This window comes from Cuculus canorus, chromosome 8 (genome assembly GCF_017976375.1).
Source record: "Cuculus canorus isolate bCucCan1 chromosome 8, bCucCan1.pri, whole genome shotgun sequence".
Taxonomy (NCBI): domain Eukaryota; kingdom Metazoa; phylum Chordata; class Aves; order Cuculiformes; family Cuculidae; genus Cuculus; species Cuculus canorus.
In genome coordinates this window covers 14381948-14403236 of record NC_071408.1, presented here as the reverse complement: position 1 = coordinate 14403236, position 21289 = coordinate 14381948, and the positions used below count along the sequence as shown (strand labels likewise).

Sequence of the window (21289 nt, the reverse complement as noted above, 5' to 3'; positions counted from 1 at the left end):
CCCCAAAAAACAGAAATCTCACCTGTGTGAAAATTCTACCTGCAAATAACAACACAGCCCAATACAGTAACTCCCAGCTTGCCTGAAGCACAAACAGATGGGTCACAACACTCAAAAAGGCACTATTTAGCCACCTACATGGTGCTGACTTTCAGGAAGAGGTAGAGGGTACAATCAGATTTGCCTCTGTAATTCCAGCAGTAAAGACTCTACTCCTTTTCTGGGTGCCCCCCAGCTGAGTACCTCTGGCAAGATATCGCAACCAAATGCATTCAGTGGTGGTTTATGCAAAATTATTTCATTCTTAATTAAAACAGAGCAGGGACATTCACATAAGGGATGTCACTTACAGCATCTTGGTTGCTGCTTTAATTTCTCAAGATGATCAAACCCAACTACCAGAGCACATCTAACTCATCGGTGATGGGCTGTTGAGTGCCCAAATCACCCAAACAGGGCAGTAGGTCCTCAATCATATATACATTTCAGTAAAACTTTGCCTATTCTCTTTTGTAATTGCTTAATGCAGTACTCTTGGCCATGAATATTATAATTATTTTAGCGAATTGAAATGAATTGCAAATTTCTAGTAATAAACTGTAACAGATGTACTCCACTGGGTACAGCACCAGTTGGTTTAAAATGTGGAACAAATGGTGGGGCAAGCCAAGGACGGAAGAATCCCCATATGTTTGCTCCTGTTGGAATTCTGCAGCAGGAGCATAGCTCCAAACGCAACAGTTGCAGAAATCCAAAAGGACTACGTAGCGCATCATGTCCCAGAATTAAATCTGAAATAAAACTGGCACAGAACATGCTAAATCATACATACAAAATAAAAATCACTTATATTCCCACTACATAAATAACATACTAGCTGCCTAAATCTTGGATTGCTGACCAACGTGGCTGTTCTGGCTAGAGGTCCCTGGTGTTTAAGAACTGCTCAGAAGTTAACTGCCTAAATGGGAAAGTAAAGTAAGTGCTTTTGGGTCTGTTAAACTGTCAGAAAGGAAAATTAGTGAGGATGTTTTCTTCCTTCTCATTTCAGTTCCCTGGTTGGTTTTCTGCAGCTTATGGCTAGTCAGACATTTAGTAAATTTAACGGATAAATTCACGTAGATCAGCCAGTAAGTAGGAAATTACTGAGAAGAATGTTCTAGAGGGAGAATTGCAACAAGCCCTCGATGTATGCATCCAGCTAAACAACAAAAAACCCACCGTGGCATGCAAGAATGGAATCCTGAGACCTCCAGTCTCTCAAACACACTGGCCATCTGAGCAAGCGAGAGCTCATCGGTGATGAGAATTATTTGGGCATCTGTGACCTTGCTTGTCCCGATCCCATGGTTATTCTGCTACATACATTCTCTCATTCTTGTCAGATGAGCTCCAGATGTTGAAAGGGCAAGACTCAAGTTTCCCAATGGAGGATTGTGGGTACATAATACATCACTTTTCAGAGTATTATGAACTTTGGATTTCATATTAAGATGCTATTGGTATAGTATCAGGGAACCTGCAAATTATATATTTAGTGTTTTACATAAATAGCCACGTTTATTTAATTAAAAATGAAGCAGGTATAAATCCATCAGCATTAATGGCTGCAAATCAGCACATAATGCTGCTGTATTTTTGTAATAATGTATTTAATTACTACGTTGATGGAGAAAGAAATAGGGCTACGAGTACATACACAGAAGTAAATTCAGCCTGTGTTGAGCAAGTACTTGTGGCACAGCCACACAACATGCATAGTAGAGTTAAGCTTGTAGCTTTGCACAACACTGCAACCACCAAAGTATTTTAGTTTCTTTCATTATTTCTACAGATTAACTTTAAGTCTTCACTTTGGGAAGAAAGCCAAGTCGTCTCTCTCTACAGAATATAACTCACTGTATTGCCACTGACTCCCTCAAATACAACTACCTTAAGGAATCCCTTTAATAATAACCCATAATAATGATTTCTTTTGTGTCTTTTAAAAGACAAAGTTATAAGCTAAAAAAATACTAAAGAATGCTTTAATTCCCTAATACTTCCTCTTCTGGAAGGGAATGTATTCATTATGACAAACATGTATTGATTTAGCTTGCAAGTATCCTAAAATGCCATGAACTGCTCATATGTAACGTATATTGAGAATGACCAGCATGTAGAAGTGATAGCTACAGTTTTTAAATTTTGAGAATTTAGTGATAAATGGTTATGTTGATCTGCGCTAGCACAGTAACACAGCTTCTGAGAATAAATTTGCCATAAGCTATTCATTAGATGTTTATGGCTCAGCTTCTATTTTAAAGGCTATGATTAAGAAGTCTACACAAAAACATTCTAGCACTAATCTTCACTATCATCTATTAACGAAAAGAGTGCAAAAGTTTTAAAACAGCATGTTGTATTACAGTGAGTAATTTATCAATAATTTGAATTAATATTACTCAAAAATAAATTATTTCAGGGCAGTCATTTGGGATGTATTCTGTAGGTGGGAGTCCTGTTTCTGCTACAGCATTTTCAGGTAAATCAAGACAGGCTTGGCATATGCTCTGTGGGGAACCAACATAAATTTCTGATGTAGAAATTTAATTTCATTAAAAGTGTCTCACCCATTTTATTCCCATCTCATAAAGCCACCCTTTTAGCTGAAATCATAAAAGCCTATTGCAATTAAGTGTGCTTTTTAATTAAATGCATATTTGGCAAAATAAAGTGTGCAGTTATGGAGGCACTATGCGTATTAGGAATGCTCCAACACCAGCCCAGGGAGGTGGGGCACATAGAGAGGGGTGGTGTTAAGAAAAAAAGTAGAATTTACACCATAGGTCAGACTGCAATATCTTCAAGGCAGTCGTCAAAAAGCCCTGCTACTAGCACTGTCTCTGTAAAATAAATGACATTAATCCAAATTCTGAAAAATTTCATTAAATCACTAAGCTTTGAAGTTTTCAGCTGTTTTCTTTTCCCTCCAAAGTAACAAACAGTAACACGCCCTGGTTTCATGGACTCATCTCTCATTCAAAATAGAAAATTTGGTAAAAATTAAATAAAGATTGTTCTGCTTTTGGAAGAACTCATCAGGAGTTTTTAGTCTTTAGCAATCCTCATCTTGGTTATTTGTAATTCAAAAATCAGAATAAAGATCAGAAAAACTCTCTTGAGGCTCTGTCATAGTTGTGGTATTAAAACTGTATAGGCTTCCTAATTATCAAGATCAAGTAATAATTTGCCATTTTCATGGATTCTATCCATTCTCCTTAACTTGAGGATGTTTCTTATGAACAAGCCCAAAACACCTGCCAAAGTTCACCCCAGATCAATGTGCATAGAGCTGCAATGAAGCTGCTGAAAAAGTAACTGCTCACATGAAGACTGTGATTATGGACATAAACCATGAACCCATCCATTATGTGTTCTGTTTCAGCATACAACACATTTACCCAGCCCTAATCCTGAAGCACACAGGTTAGGTCTTGTGTTACTCCAGTAGCTTCACAAAGCGTTATCAGACAGACTCTTAGAGATATATATATATCTCTCCACAAAATTCAGGAGTAAGCTAGGCATGCATGTGTGGAGAGCGATTTCACCTGCCCCATTCCATTAATCTACCCAATTTCCTTAAAAAGAGTTGTAATCTCCCTCACAGCAAGTAACATTAAATGTATTACAAGATACATATGTTCACCAAGTGAACATAATGAGAACGTATTTATTTTTTCTAAGAGTAATGAGCATACTAAACAATTAATTTCAAAGCTATGCAAATGTTAATTCACTGACAAAACCAAGTACCTGGGTTATTTCCCCTGATATTTTCTAGTATATCTGAACACGAAATTAATTTTATTAGTCTTAGTCTGTCAAAGACCAAAGAATTCAACTAGAAGTATTTGTTTACATGAGATTAGACAACCCAGAATAATGAGTATTGTTTAAAAATCATGTCAGTTAAGGGGGGGGGAAAAGATTCCTAAGGCATGAACTCTTTCTATTAATACCTTATTTAAATTGCCTAGTTCAAAATTTTACTTCTCACATCTACTCTGCCTTTTGGAAAGCTGCATGAAGCGCTAACAGTTAGATGCAGCACTTCAAACTGTGAAAAGTCCCTAACTATTACAAGTGGAAGTTTCCTTACCAAATCAGCAAGAGCAAGTTCTAGTCCTAGGAGAGTCTGTAACACTAAAAGATACACAAGATTTCAAAAAATAAGTGTCCATGGTGTCATGTCTCCCAGAACCGAAAAAAGAACATGTGAAAATATTGTGAATTTATCCCTCATGCTTATGTATGATAGAATATCTCACAGATAGATACTGGCGTCAAATGCGTATTTCCTTACTGAAGATCTGAACTGATAAGAATCTTTACAAAAAAATTTATATAACTTAGCTGATAATATGTCTCAGGGTTTCATCCAAAAAATTCAAAAAAGAGAAAAGATTGCTTTCACAGTAGTTTAGGGCTGGTTTACTTGTGAGGCAACAAAAGCCAGAGAAAGCTATACAAAATGTGAAATGACCACAGATGTCAGGAAACAGTGCAGTCAGCCTTTGGAGAACCCAATTCCAGAACTAGAAAGGATCCCAGAGAGCATGGGACTCAGAAGTGAAAACCCCAAAGAATTATTTTTTTATATATATTACCAGATATGTTTTCTGATACTGAGACAATTGGATGCATATTTAAGCAAAGTCACAATCTGACTGCAAACCTGGTTACATTATGGTATACCACAGCGTGACAAGCTGCAACCCTCTCATCTCTCTCAACAAGGACAAACACTCCAGGTTATCCTCTGTGTCCATGCCCGAGAACCAGCAATTTACATTATTATGGCATCTTCAAACCAGAGTCCTGGGAGCTCAAACCCACCTGGGAAAAAAATTAACCTACTTCTTCTCTGAGGCGCACAAGCTCAGAGCCTCAAAAAAGAGCAAGAACTCAAAGGCCAATGGACGATCTTCTGGAAATCATATTCTAGCTGTGTGCTGACAGGTCACTACCTTTAACACAGCACTTAAGTACATCTTCATCTTCGCACTTTCAAATAGCTTTAGATTTCCCAGTTAGACAGACTGCTTCTACATCAGAACAAACACCTTTCTGGTTTCTTGCGCTCCTTAAATAGCCTCTGATATTTAGTAAGGCTATTCTTTATCCTGTAATAATATCATAGCATAACAGTATCCTAGAGGTGTAGCCCTAGATTCATTACTAGATGCTTAGAAAGTGGCTTTCCAAAACAGATTTACCACTACAGATATTCATGGTACTGAGATTTCCCTGCAGTATGTAAATACTTTCTTTAACAAAATGAGCAGTTTTCTAAATCACTCCCACAAAAGTCAGGAAAGGCTAAATTAACACCAGTGTGGTACACCTCACACCCTTTCTCTTATATAAGCAAAGTTAATGCATTATATATTAACAAAGTAGAAAAATTACATAACCCTAAACACAGTTTACATAATTTTGTTGATACATTAACTTTCAGATCAAAAGCTTGATTTCTCTATCTCAATGCATTTATGCTAGGTATTACAGTAAATTCTAGAAGGTTTCCTAAAATAGAAAACAAGAAGTGTTACTTGCTTCCCATAGATCCCAATCACTATTCCCTAGTGGAACAGCTCTGGGTGGTAAACTACACTGTTGGAAACTCTGCATGCTATCTCCTTGACACAACTAATCTCTGCAGAAGCGCCTTGACCCTCACAGGGAAAACTAAAGTGAATATTCACCCTCTGAGCTTAACTTTAAGCATCCAAGCAGTATCCCAGCACTCAGTGTATTATTCACTTGTTTACCATAAGCACACATATATATAAAAAGCTGCACAGCTTAAAACAGGCTCAAACTCCACTGCAGCATAAGATCGAGCTCTCAGATCTGAAGTTTCTCCAGGAACATACTTCTCTGTGGTAAAATGACATTTTTCGCACCACAAACAATACACTATGCCAAAAGCTATTAGGTTAACATAGCAAACTTGGAGAAGGCATAGCCGAGAACAGCTCCTGTGGATTTACTCAAAGTTGAATTCACTACAGTGTATTCATTTTGGTGACTAAAATATTACTGAATTTACAGCCTTTAAAAATAGAAGGGTTTAAAATCTGGCACAGCTATCCTTCTACACCTACATTTAACATTTTAATACATTTTCTCCCTAACCGGACAGTCTTTAATCACCAAGACGCTTAGCTGAGTGCAAAAAAAAAAAGTCATGTCATAGCCTTGATTCTATCATTCTATGACTCTACAACTGCTGTTACTTTAAGAATAAGCACATGCATGGTGTCCACAGTCTGTGAAATCCACTACACTCAAAGTTACCTTTCTTCATCATCCTGATAAAACTATCCTCCTTTTTTACAAATGAAAACTTTAAGCTTTGGAAAATATTCAGGTTTACACCACAGGTATAACAGAAGTTTTTTGTTTCCTCACTACAGTATTTATCTATGCCTGGATCGCTTGCACTTCAAATTGATCTGCTACACGAGTAAAACTAAGTAACACTTGGAACTGCTCACTCACATGGAGAGTCATTTAATTAATATCTCGCAGGAAAAAGGATCATTATCACACACACATATTTACATCTCACTTCTATTTTTTCTGAAAGAAGACAAATAGTTTGAAAGAGAAAGCAAGCTTGGTTGCGTTTGGAAATAAACTTATCACCAAAACAAAAAACAGGCCATTGTGTCCCAGTAATCGAACCTCTCAGTTGGACCCTCATATTGTGGGTATTTACTTAACCAAAATCCACGCTTGCATTAAAGACATGCCAGTTAATGAAAAGTGGATGCTCTGCTGACTTTTGATTACAGGAGAGAAATTAGCATCAAAACTTATTACTGCTTTAAGTTTAATCATTGGCAAAAAATCAGCGGAACTAATTTTAGCTGAGCAAAGCAATGTCCTGAAAACTCTGTTAAAAGGTGATTTTAAAAGTCCAATCGACGAACCTGAAATGCAAGGATGAGAGTGACAACATCCACCCAAAAATCTAGTACATTCGGTGCTTGAAACAGATATGAACATTTGTATTTGTTCTAAGAACAGGCCAACTATCTATCAGTACTGACTTTCTCAATCTGTTGCAACATCAAGAAGCAACAAGTAAATTTACCTATGTGCAACTGATGTGCAAACTTCTACAAAATCTTCAGTAGCAACTCTTTAATACGAAGCTAAAATACAAAACTAACAATGGAACTAATTATTTTCTAGTAATTTTGTGTGAACATCAGAGCATCCTATCAAAAAGGAAAACCAAAAACCAGCACATAGAAGGAAAATGGAAGTGGGAAGGATTTGTTAATTATACTCTGATGTGTGAATCTACCTATTAAAATATTATCAAATGACTGATAATTGAAAAATAACACAAGCAATTTTCAAGCAATAAATTTTAACAGCCCACTCAATTAAGGCAAGAGGAAACGGTTGCCAAATCTTTCCCTTCCTTTTAACATGTCATTGTCATCTTTTGCAGAAGCTCACAGTGATCCTATGCTTACACCTTGAAGCAAAGAAATGTGACATTCCAGAAATACATAGGGCATCATATGTGTTATAGATGACAATGGAACATATTTCAATAATGGGAAATAAAAACAAATTCATTGGAGTTCCTCACTTTCAACAATTCTTACTTTTAAATCTTATTGACATTAAATACTACTGAATACGACGGCTGGAGTAGAGGCAATAATCATTAAAAAAATAGGACAATCAGATTAGGCCACCCAGTCTGAAAACATGCCAGTAAACATTTGGATTCTGATCTTTATACTTTGTCACTTGTTTTTACAGACAACTCATTTATAAAATACTTTATAAGGGATGTTGTATGTAGTAATATTATTTTCCAAATATTTTACTTATTAAGAGAAATTATATTTCTGTTATGAGATATCTGAACAGGGAAGAATTATTTTTTATCATTTGTAAGGATTTCTAAAAATATAGTTAAGTAGTTCTCCTAGAAAAGTACTGTAATGATTCTAAAGCCTTGGATTTCTGCTGTCAAAAGTTTTAAGTATTGGACTTCTGCAAAAATAAAATCCCTATCCTGCTGACAGGATTCCTATCCTGCTCTCTTTCCTATATTACAAGACACAAGACGACAAAGCTGTCATTCAATTAGGATGGAAATATTAACACGTGTCCCAGATCAGCATCCTTTGTTTGTGGTTCGGTGTGAGCAGGAGCAAATACTGCAGAGTAACAGGAACAGCTGTAACAGAAGTATCATCACTTAGTACAGTAGAAATGACCCAAAGTAACCAGGTAAATGCTTTATATAAAGTGCTTTAGCTATCTTCCTGCTAAGAGCTTCAGAAATATGATAGAAGAACTGACAATTCAAAGCGGATTTGTTTTTTATCTCCTTCAGCTCGACTTTAGGTCAGTTCTTTTAGCTATCGTTTGGGGTTTTTTTTATGTAACAGTCTAATGGTTACTGAAGTCACACTGCAAAGAGAAGATCTCCATCCCTATGCGCCAATCTTCCAGCGACCAGGATGGAAGGTAAACCATAAAGTTGAGCTGATAAACTTTCAGCTGAGGTTATGAAAGCAAATCAGAGAGTAAATATGACAAAAACACTGTTCCAGCACTAAAAGAGTTTCAACCCAACTCCCATGCCTATGTATTTTTCATTACGGGCTCAGTGATTAAGTGCATAGAGAACATTATGCTGGGAGTTACAAATGAGCTGACTTTGCTTTGTGCTAAATACTTCTTGCGGTTCCTAAATCAGTTCATCTTATATCTCACCTGCTGCCAAGGTTTGGCAGTGTGCAAGCTACTCTACTTTACTTAAGAACAAATATTCTGAAAACAATTCCCTGTACTTAAGAAGAGGAACCGTCTTTTTAGTAGTCAATAGTCTTGGTTACTGCTGACATTTTACTGAGACTGTAGGATTTTTGAGAACAGATAATATTTTTACTTTTTCTCTTCTGTATTCATTTCATTTCTACATTTCATCACCAGCATTCCAGAACAGCTTCTGTTATGGTTATCTTGTTTGACTTTTTTTTCCCTCCCAACTCTTTTGTCACTCTCTCACTTCCATCTGTTTTGAAAAGCTATGTATAAGTTCAGTAAAATTTTTAAAATTTTGCATTTTCAATTGGAACTAAAAAATGGAAATATCAAACACAGCTTTAAAATGGAAGTAGAATAAGTCTGGCAACCTCTAATCTCCCATCTCATGTTTCTGTCATTAGCACGCACACACACCCACATGCAAGCGTGTGAATGAATTTGCACAAGCATACTTTGTACTGATTCTGAAGAACCAGATTAACAGGGAGGGTGGTATACCTCTAACACTGATGAACACTTTTGTTAAGGCTGAAATCAGATCTTCTATTCACCTACAGTTACATTCCAAAATATTACAGTACATATGATACTTCACACACAGATCCTCACACCAATTACTGATAACATTCTTTAAGAGCTAGTACATAGACCTAAAATGACACATCAAGTAGGACAGCAGGTTGCAATTTCATCAGCACTACATCAAAGCCAAATCTGGTACTCATTCCCATTTTTGCATTGAGCAGTAAGTTATGGAGTACTTCTTCAATACGAATTTAATTTACAATTAGAATTCTCCCAAATGCAATGGCTACTCTCTATCTTATAAATCTCATTTTTAACCTTAACATGTGACACAATATGAAAACTGCTGACACAAATAATGGACTGCTTTATTATAAATAAGAATACTTAAAATTGTTTTTAAAATGCCTCGTAAACTCACATTAAGTCTACTTTCTTGATTTCATTTTATTTCCATGATCTGAGCAGTTAAAAATAATCACTTTTCTCAGTTTTAACTGTCATTGAAATATCCTTCATTTCAAAGATATCAAGAAATTATCACTATTCATTTTCAATACAAAGCCTCTTACATTTCAGCTGTCATTTTCAAAAAATCATACTGAAAATAGTGTTTCTAAGCAGAGTTCAGTTGCAGTGTAATAAGTAATAATTTCATCAATTAGCAGTATTCAGCATCCACTGAGAGTTCTCTCACTATTATTTTATTCATAGAGTTCTTTGTGGAAGTAGCATACTAAAAAGATCCATTTATCCTTCAAGGTTTTTCATAAATGTGTCAGGCATCTTAGAAAACAATTGGTTATTATTCTTGCTCAATCTAAATAACTATAATAACTTCCAGGTGTAAAACCCCTTTATACTTCCAATCTTCTTTACTCACATTATGGGTCTACATTTTTAATAACGTATTCTATTACTTCTGCTTACTTTCACACAGGCATTCTGGAGTTTTGCATGAATGCTAGACATGCCTAGATGGGAGAGCAGTCAGCTTATTGTTAAGAGCAGAATAGAACTGAGTGTCATAGAATACCCTTCACAATCAAGGTAAAACCAAGCATTTTATAATGAGATAGATGCTAGTATAGATGTTAACAGCTGAACGGCTGTAAAGGAAAATGCTGTGGTGGTTAAATTCAGCAACAGCTTGCTTGCAGCACCTATTTTATTTCCCCTTCCCTCTAGATCCCTCCACACATTTATCAGCCCATTTCTCCTCACCCAGAAAGACACTTCCCACCTTTTGTCCTTTCATCTCAAGACTGAAAGCAGCTCCCTTCAGAGTACAATCTTGGCATTCCTTAATCAACTGATAGAGATGCAGTTGGGCAGTATGAGAACTTCTCTCAAGGCTTGGTAGACAGCCCTGCACAGACTGTACAGGACAACCAAACACCCCATGTCTTCAGAAACACTAGCCCAAATTTCCGTGATGCATCTCCTATGCAGCAGCCTGCTTCATTCTCTCCAAGTTGGTCAAATGCTTTGTTGAGAAAACCCTGGCAGGGATGGTTTATTCAAACAGAAGAAGCTTCAATTTAAATAAGGCCTCTCAGAGCACAGCTAGCAAAAGCACAACGAAGAACCAAGGAAAGTGTCCTGCAATATATTAATAAACTCGGTACCACAACAACCTATCTGAAAATGTCAGAGTCCAATCTCCATAATAAATATAAACTTAATGACATTGCTCGTATGACTAATACTTGAAAGAAGTGCATCATTAGAAAGAAGAGATTAACTAACATCAAATTTTCAAAGCAGCTTTCAATTTTTCCACCTCATTTCTACATTCTCAAAGTGGTATGCACAGGTACATCTATTAAAAAAATCTGCATACACTAGCAAGCCATGTAAATTAAGACAGTTTGGCTGCCTGGACACTTCTCTCTTTAATTACACATGTAATTGTTTTTGAACCTGAAATTAAAATGTTGGAATGCACCATGATTGCCTTTAACTGATACGACCATCCCATCTAAATGGAAATATTTAGATTCAATACCTAGATATTTTTTTAATTAGCTTTCAGATGATGTCACAGGCTTCTGTGATGTCTGCCTTCTTCCATTTGCACTACTGGTGTCAAGTCGAACTGGAAAGGCCAACCATTTCAATGAACTAAAATAAATGTAATTTTAAGGTCAAGTCACTTGTAACACTTCAGGCAGCAAATGTCATCCTGAAAATAAAACCGAACCTTAGTTTCAGCAGAGATGAAAGGTTTGGCATTTCAAGGACTTCATTGTGTTTATTATTTCAAATTTACAAATAAAACACCAGCATTGCGTATATTAATATTTATCATATTAATACAGCTTTCTGAAACTATATTTATAAATATTGGAAGCATTTTTAAAAACAAAGTACTTTTGTAGGTGGGCTTATCCAAATTTCAAACGGTGAAGTCTTTAAAATACTCAAAATTGTACACTGGCTTAGTGAGGCATCTCTGATCATGGTAAGAGACCAAATGCTTCGTAAGAAGGTCTAAGCACTTCAACTGAACAAAATTGCCCAGCTCAGTCCACAGTATAAGAAAACATGGATGTTGAAAAGTGGGTTATTTCATTTTTTCTGAGACTACACTTTCTCCACATCACCATCTGAGCATCATGACCCAAGTACTCGCCACCTCAGGCTGACGTTCTACCTCTATCAGACAAAGTCACCCCCTACCATTCACAGTACATGCTAATACAGCAACACCTGAGGAATTAAAAAAATCCTATGGCTTTGATTAAGGTTTACCACTGTTTAATGTGGAACCTCCATTTACTCTAAGCCTTTCACAAATACACTTATGGATTTGACATAGACATGCTAGTCAACCAGATGATGCATTTCCAAGGGGAATAAACACCTCTTCTGTTGTAAGGCAGCTAAGGATGGTTACACAGTGATTTCTGAGCTGTCTCGTGACAAAGTACATAACAGAATTCCTCCATAACGTGATTCTTGAATTCCTCCTGCTTACAAGGAAAAGTGGATCCCTTTCATGTAAATCTGGGCCAAGAATGGTAATTATACCACAATTTAACTGAATTGGATAATATGAAGAAAAATGCCTATACATATCTTGATCTAAATAGTGCCCAACTGTACTTGCATTGGCATTTAGTCCACGATGTGTCTTCTAATTTTTGTTGTTGCTGTCGGTTTTTTCTAATACCATTTCAAAAACCTTGCTCACTTGAATCTACGATCTTTGCCATCTACAACAACTAAAAAGATTTGGGTATTTCTTATAGTTTTAAGAGTCTACAAGCAGGGAAAAAAAGGAATTTAAAATTAAACTTAAAATCCAGTCTGAGTCACCTGTTATTTCATAAAAGAACACACCTGGCCAATTTGAAGGCAAACCGTTCTTCTTATTTCTAATAAACATTATCTTAAGGACAGAAAATGAGAATTTAGCTCATTTCATCCAATTACTTCTTTACTCGCTTTCTTCCCCAGTCACAACTGACCTGGATATATCTGAATTTTTATATATATTTACATTTTGAATTATGGCATTGTGTTTGAACTGCATACAGACCAAAACTACAAAATGTCCACCAAGATCTGTGTAGCCAATCTCTGTCGGCACATTTCACAAACCGATATTCCTCACATGTAAAGAGAGATTTATACTGTGCTGATCTGCAAGAAGAATTCTGCCCTTAGTATACAAATGACAGCAAATGAAAACGGGAAGATTTTTAACAATATGCCCACACAAACACCACCCTCTGAGCTGCTGATAAGACATTGATGGCCAAGGGTTTCCTGATCCAAAATTTTTTGATCCTTTGCCAAATCACATACTTGCTCAAGCCTCTTATAAAGGCACAAATCCTGTTCTTCTCAAAGGTGACGGCACAGGGCAGGGAGCAGAGTGTGTAACACCGTACTGATGAAATAAAAAAAGGAATAGAAATCATATGCTAATAGGAGGAGGGAGGTTGCCAGGCAACCAGGGAGGGAGAGAAAGCAGTTTTTGATTTGAACTCTGTGCTGTCAAAGGGCTAGTGTAGGCAGAACAAACAGGACACACTCGATCCAGCTTGTCGCAGTCACAAGGAATCTCAGCTCTTCTCAACATTTCAGTAGAAGTGTGTTCCCACTCGAGTGCCAGCTATGTTTGTGTTCCCTGGGTCATTTTATCGACAAGGGTAAAATGGCATAGAATAAGATGGACGGTAGATTTTTAAAAAGTATCCATTTGAAAAACAGCAGCACGTGCCCTTGGGTAGCACAAATTGTGCCATGCAGGTACACTGGCCTGTAGAGTAGAGATAGCTGTGCAGCCCGGGGTCCAAGCAAATCCCAAACCGTAACATACAACTACACCTTTCTCATCTATACTGGAAACTGTGCAAGTTCTGCCCTGCTGCTCAAACCACATTCCTTCAAATTCCCCTCAAAAGACTGCCTTGCACCACTGCATTATTGTCACACCTGATGGTCAACATTCTGCCCTACGGATCTCAGCTTCCTTTATGAACAGGTAGTTTTACTTTCCTACAAGATGTAACACTAAGCAGAGGAAAGAATAAAATTCAAGTCCAATCTACAGCATAAAACCATTATAGAATCCATTGACGTAATAAAAAACAAAATTAATTTCAGTTCTTTCTTGTTTTCAGAGTTGTTAACCACCATGGCAACCATCTAAGTCTCCTAACAGTCTGCTTTTCTCCAAAGTCCAGCCATGAGAAAAGGTAGGAGAAGTGGATCTTATTTTAAAGACCTTCTTACAAAATGAGTAAAATTTTTAAAACGTGGAGAAAATAATAAGTTGGATTGATGAGTAACATTAAAATTGAATGGCTGAAGGAAAAGGAAAAGGCACAGACCTGGTTTTATTTTTTCCCAATATTTTGGAGGAGTTGACTGAATTTCAGTGCTACAATTTAGCAGACTATTGGCAGCAGGGGCAAGACCTTTGAGTATTAACAGGATTTGCATATACGACTTAAAAAGATGAAATAGTTCATACAGAAGATTCTCCTTTCCACTTGCCAGACTGGAACCTGGAAAGTAAATCACGTTGTTCAGTTCTCCAAGACAGACATAATTATCGTGTTCTGTAATCTTCCATGAGGTCCTGGTAATCATGCTATAATTGCTGTTCCACTCAGCTAAGAGTTTACAACAATAAAACCAATAAAACAATGAAGGAGCTTGAGAAATTCATTAAACAAAAACAGCTAAACAGGAAGTCTTGTTTCCTCACTGACTGCTCATCAAATGACCCTAGGAAGACACAGCCATCAGCCTGGAACAGCCATCTGATCATCACGGCAAGCTATAAAGCAGTAACTTGAAAAAATTCTACATATTAAAGCTTTATTATGGAACTTCAAACAACTAGCAGGTATCTATAACAGAGAGAAACACTGTAATAATTGGAGCTTTTAAAATAAAAGTTTAGCCTAGATCAAAGAAAGTTAGCTTCAGTTATTTATCCACATAGCCTTCGCTTGACAGTTTGGGGAGCCGTGATGACTAGAAGTATCCCCTGCTATATTGCTAGAGGTTTCCCATGTTTTCACACTATTCTTTATTGTTCAATCCTTGCCACCCTTCCGCCTTTACAGGAAACCAAGCTTGGCTCTCAGGTGTATGTTCAAGGCACTGCCTTTGCTCCCTGCAGTCCTTCACAACTCTAGTCCATCGGTACTGGGAGAAGAAGAAACCTGACAAGCAAAGCTTGCTGACCTTGCTGCACATCTCAGGGAAAGCAGAACCATCGCTGCTATCTAACCTGTTACTTTAAGCAGTATGGAAACTGCAAGCGGTACAATAAAGCTTCCTTGAGGATTAGGGGCACTTTCCAGTGGCCTTTGCATACAGTAGGAAGATTGGCAGAAGAAAACCTGTTTCCCCATCTACTCGACCCTGGAACTGGCTGTGGCCCTTGAGTTCAGGTGTGCACAGTGCACCCTTGGCGAGCTCCTCGAACAGGCTTTAACCTCATCCCACCTTCACCAGCAGCCTTCAGAGAGCAGTGTGTATCTTGCACCTGAAGAAACTCAAATTCAACACATGCCTATCGTTCACTGAGGAACTCCTAGAGCCTCTTGTGTTCTCCCTAAGGTCAGCACACAATGGGCACAGCCTGGCACTTAAGAAACTCTCTTTCTCCCTGAAGTTCATAGAATCACCAGGTTGGAAAGGACCCACTGGATCATCCAGTCCAACCATTCCTAACACTCCCTAAACCATGTCCCTAAGCACTTCATCCACCCATTCTTTAAACGCCTCCAGGGAAGGTGACTTGACCACCTCCCTGGGCAGTCTGTTCCAGTGCCCGATGACCCTTTCTGCGAAGAATTTTTTTCTGATATCCAGCCTGAACCTCCCATGGCGGAGCTTCAGGCCATTCCCTCTTGTCCTGTCCCCTGTCACTTGGGAGAAGAGGCCAGCTCCCTCCTCTCCACAACCTCCTGTCAGGTAGTTGTAGAGAGTAATAAGGTCTCCCCTCAGCCTCCTCTTCTCCAGGCTAAACAACCCCAGCTCTCTCAGCCGCTCCTCATCAGACTTGTTCTCCAGCCCCCTCACCAGGTTTATTGCTCTTCTCTGAACACGCTCCAGAGCCTCAACATCCTTCTTCTTGTGGTGAGGGGCCCAGAACTAAACACAGTACTCAAGGTGCAGTCTCACCAGTGCTGAGTACAGAGGGAGAATCACCTTCCTGAACCTGCTGGTCACACTGTTTCTGATACAAGCCAAGATGCCATTGGCCTTCTTGGCCACCTGGGCACACTGCTGGCTCATGTTCAGTCGGCTGTCAACCATTACCCCCAGGTCCAGTTCATGTAGTTTGTAAAGCTTTTGTCCCCAACAAGCAAAGCAACTTATGGATTACACCACCATAGAAATAACAGCACAGCCCTCAAGAAGCACAGCAAATGTTAGCGTTCTAAAGTAACACCAAATAAAGCTACATGGATGAATTTTGTAATAAGTTTTCAAACAAAAAGATGTGATTTAAGAACCATCTATACTTTCTAAAGGTAGATGAAGAGAAAGCTTTACACAGTTACCCTGACAATGTTCACATGAAAACACCACAAATTGCCTGGTAATTCTCAGCCAACTCCCAGGCTGCTATCTCAGAGCATTGCTCCAGCCCTTCACACCTTTCCTTTCAGGCTCCCAAGTCAGGCATCAGTGCTAACAACTGTAAACACTTTAGGTACCCAGCTGCTGGCCCAACAAGGAATTAGCCATTCAAACAACTCCTCTTTAAACATATGCAATAAATGATTCATTGAGAAGGAAGGTTAATTCTGTGAAATGCCAATATACTCTCTACCTACTGTTTCATACTGAGGTATATGGATGCCCCAACCCTGGAGATGTTCAAGGCCAGGTTGGATGGGACCTTGGGCAGCCTGAGCTAATGAGGTGTCCCTGCCCATGGCAGGGGGTTGGAACTGGATGATCTTTAAGGTCCCTTCCAACCCAAACTATTCTATGATTCTATGTTGTGGGACCGGGTGTTAATTTACTGTCAATGTTTCCAGTTCCTGACAACAGTGTGGCAAAGCCTCTGCTCTGCTGAGAAGAAGCTCTTACCCAGGAAGGCTGGGAGACGCACCCTCACTAGCTGTACACTGGATGGCAAAGAGCTAGGAAGTACCCACCAACCAAACACCACCAAATGCAAAGACTAGAGGGACTGAAGAGAAAGACTGAATGCAGTCAAGAAAACAGAGCATGCACAGAACAATATCAAATATTGTCATTCAAGTTTGTGTTATCCTGCATGAACTCAAGAAACTGAGTTAAGATTCTACACAGCACTTCACAGTTTCGCCATTCATTCATTTCTGAGTACTCGATCTGACAAATTTAATTCTTGGAAGAACACTGAAGTCTCCAACAGACATAATTAGGTATAGTTTACACACAATGATAATGAGGAATCAGCCAAAAAAAAAAAAAAAAAGGTGGGGAAGCAGAAAAAGGAAAACTTTCTATTTCCAGAGTATCACTGGTATGTACAAAGCCTGTAAACGCTAGCTGGAGTTTGAATGTACATTTAACATAGTTTCATATTACAAGTTAGAAAGGGAATGCTGTCATCACACTGTAGATTTCAAACTTCCATATAAAGAGCTAAAGATGCAAAAAAGAAAAAGCCAAGACAAGTCCTTACACCAAACAACCAAAGCAGGTACTCTCACTCACAGCTGTTTTGAAACAGGCTTTTCCTCCTTTTGTTCAGAGTTTCCGCACCGAAGGAACTTTCTCAGCACATTTTGATAGAGCTGACCAGATTCAAAAGAAAGCAGTGTTAGAGTTCTGTTGGGCCGGGAGTAGTTAGAGGTGGGGTTTTTTGCTTGATTTGGGTTTTCAGCGGTTTTGTTGGTGGTGATGGTGGCTTTGGTTTGGGTTTTGAGACTTTCTTGAGAAGACTATGTTTTAATCACAACACTCCTAGTTTTTCACAATTTGCAAAGCAGATTTTTAGAACAAGATTATCTATGTAATTTATTCATCTTCTTTAGTAAGGCCAAAAAACTTCCCTAAAGGCTGACGCTGCTGGCTAAGCCAGCCAAGGGGGACAAGATTCCTCAGGGGCAGCTTCCTGGAATTTTTCTGGTTTTAAATGACTTGGAGAATTGGCTGTGATTTTACCTACTTCCAGCACAGGTTCTCGGCTCCTCTTTAACCAATGATATCAGTCTTTTTATCCAGACTTAACTATTCAGATAAATTATAAAGTAGCACCAAGGCTCCAAAGGTCATATTTAATATTTTAATTATATGAACTATGTTGTGAAATACCAACCATTGAGGTAAGTTTCATTAAATCATTCACTCAGTTTTCACACTGTGGCCAAGAAAGTGACTAAAACATTCAAGCTCTGCTGACAGTGTTTATGTTGATAGACTTCTTTGCTCAACAACCAAATTTCTGAGAATGTTTTTTTACAATGGAATAGGCTTAGCTAACACGCACTTTCTGTGTTTCAAAGAAAAAAAAAACCACATTTTTATAGAAGATACACTATTTTTTTTCCCAAAAATACCCACACAGGAGGGCGAAACACCCTAAAACAACAACAACAAAGAAAATCCAAAACCAAAACAGACTATTAGACTAACTGCAATTAGACTATCTGTAATTATTGATATATTCGTCCGGGAGACATCATACAGTGATTAAATTTATTCGAACAGATGGGGAAAGGACAATACCCTTGGTTAGAAGTAGACTGCTTAGATTTCCTTCCTAATTTAAATGAGTCCTGAAAACAAAAACATAGGAAGACACTGACCAAAGTTTGTTTTCAACCTGAGAGTAAACACTAGTCTCTTTCAAAATCCACCAGTTAGTAAACATTACATGCTTTAGAAGACTAGTATCATGACCCTACAATAACATATTGTTCTTTGAATCTGAGGCATACATATCTAGAAAAGCAAAACAATGTAATCACAGAAATATTTTGCACTAAAATTTGAGAAAAATACTCAAAAACCTGTACTGCTAAAATCAAAATTTTGTAATAGAAAAATGCACTTCAACACTTGAAGAAAAACTCCACATTAGCAGCTGGTAAAAGCCAGACAGCCCTGATTTGATACCACAGTGCCTCCCGAACTGCCAGGAAGACTTCTACGATAGTTCATACCTCCCATCCATTTCATGTTTCAGTTTTATCAGAGTATCTGGAAGAGCCGTTCTGGACATTAGTCACAGTATGAGCAGCAGCTCAATTAGGAAATAGACTGAACACAAAATCTCAATATGAGGACTGATGATAAAATCCAGTCACAACTGACCTGGAGGTGTATTCAAGCTGCTGCTGTGCATGTTTTGTGTATTATGACTGCGCTCTCAGTGAGCTGCAACATTCCACTCTAATTTTTTAAACTTAAAGGTACACCACTGTAAAAAGTTGTGTCAAGATGGAACAAGATTGGTCAACTACAAGTTGTTTTAACGCCACTTGTTTTTTACTAGACTCTCCAACAGAGCTGAAACTTACAGCCACATGCAGGGTCGTGTGAAAGGTGGGAGAAAGCTACCTGGAACTGGCACGTGAACTGGCAAACAGCAGCAGGAGACAGTAGATTTTCAAAAAGCATCTATTCGAAAAACAGCAGCAAGTGCCCTTGGGTAGCACAAATTGTACCATGCACGTACACTGGCCTGTAGGACGGGGATAGCTGTGCAGCCCTGGGTCCAAGCAAATCCCAAACCGTAAGATACAACTACACTTTTCTCATCTGTACTGAAAACAGTGCAAGTTCTGCCCCGCTGCTAAAACCACACTCCTTCAAAAGCCTCTCAAAAGCCTGGATGCAGGAATGCACCACTGCATTCGTGTTGCACCCCATAGGCAAAATTCTGCTTTACAGATCGCCGCTTGTTAGAACTCTCTAGAGAAGAGCCACGTGCAGAGGGTCCTGTGAAGGGTGGGAGAAAGCCACCCGCGGTGCCAGCCCCGCGAACTGCCCAATACCAGCTGGAGCGCACCCCGTTCCCCCGCCTGGGCGCCACCGCTCACCCCTTCCCGGCCCCGGGCTCTGGAAGCAGACGCTTCCAACCTCCCGGTCTGACCCGCGCCACGGGTACCGCTCGCAGCGAGGAGGTTGCTGATGCTGCTCCTGCCGCTCAGCGCCCCGCGCCGCTGCCTCGCCCCGAGGGCACGCGGAGGGCTCGGGAGAGCTGCGGGACACCGGGAGGGCTGCGGGATAGCGGAGCCGCGGGACAGCGGGAAGGCTGCGGGATAGCGGAGCCGCGGGACAGCGGGAAGGGTGCGGGATAGCGGAGCCGCGGGACACAGGGAGAGTCGCGGGACGCTGCGGGGGCAGTGCGGGACACCGGGAGGGCTGCGGGACACCGGGAGGGCTGCGGTCCCTGCCGGCCGCGGTCCCCGAGCGGCGCCGCCGGGAGCTGCGCGTCGCCTGCGCGGCGGGGCGGGGCGGGAGGCGGCGGGGACAAGGGGAGGCACCGCCCCTGGGCGAGAGCCGGAGCGCTGCCTCCCCCCCCTACCTTTCCCGGCTGCCCGGGCCGGAGCGAGCCGCCGGGGCGGCGGACACAGCGCCCGCCGCTTCCTAACGCGGCCAAACTTCGCACGACGGGCAGAGCCCCCTCCCCGCCAGCCGCAGCCGCCCGTCCCGGCGGGGCGAGTGGGTACCTCAATGTCCAGCAGGTCCCGGCTCAGCAGGCGAGCCATGCCGTCCGCACCGCCTTCCCCCGGCGCCCCGCAGTCCCGGAGTGGAGCGGAGCGGAGCGCGGGAGGGGGCGGAGCCGCCGGTCCGGGCAGCAACGCCCAAGTGGGCGGCAACCCCCGCGCCGGGTCAGCGCCGGCCCCGCGGGAGCGCAGGGCCTTCGGGCACCGAGAGCCGAGCCCCGGAACGCCTGCGGGGGCTCTAGAACGCGAGAGGCTTTTATCGGGCCCGGGCGGCGGGAGGGAGCGAGCTCCGGCACCGTGTGCAGCCGGACCAGAGCCGGGGACAGCGTGCAGCTCCCGCTCGCTGCACAGGGATTCCTTTTCCCAGTAACCTTACGCTGATTCTACTGCTTTCCAAGTCTAATGTTAATGCTAATGTGAAACTTTGCAACAGTCCAAACTCTTGCTGATTCGGAGCTGGCCCCAGCTCTGCCTGACCTTGCCTTCGAGACAGGGAGGGGCTGCAGAGGGGATCACAGAAGAGACACCTGTTGGGCGCAGATCGTGTTTCACACAATGCGTTATCATCTCCCAAGAATTAACAGTCTGGAAAAACACCGTTTTAAAGAAAAACATGCTATCGGTGGGGACATTCTGTCTAACTTCCAAAGAACACAATTTCTTAAATGAAACATCTCTGAGAACAAGTGTTAGGAGGAGCGGCTGAGGGCACTGGGGTTGTTCAGCCTTGAGGAGGCTGAGGGGAGACCTTATTGCTCTGTAGG

General features: G+C 40.4%; 1 protein-coding gene across 4 annotated transcripts in view; it reads right to left on the bottom strand.

The window, feature by feature from the left end:
- Positions 1 to 20881, bottom strand: part of DPYD (dihydropyrimidine dehydrogenase) — a 362200-nt gene extending 341319 nt beyond the window's left edge. For 3 of the 4 annotated variants that reach the window (XM_054072630.1, XM_054072632.1, XM_054072631.1), the window contains exon 1: positions 19414 to 19488. In XM_054072630.1, the coding sequence (XP_053928605.1) occupies positions 19414 to 19473 (60 nt within the window). In that variant the 5' untranslated portion in view covers positions 19474 to 19488. Of the gene's footprint in view, positions 1 to 19413; positions 19489 to 20528 lie in introns of those variants that run through there. The other variant, XM_054072633.1, reaches the window with a different exon arrangement.
- Positions 20882 to 21289: the final 408 nt, after the last annotated feature.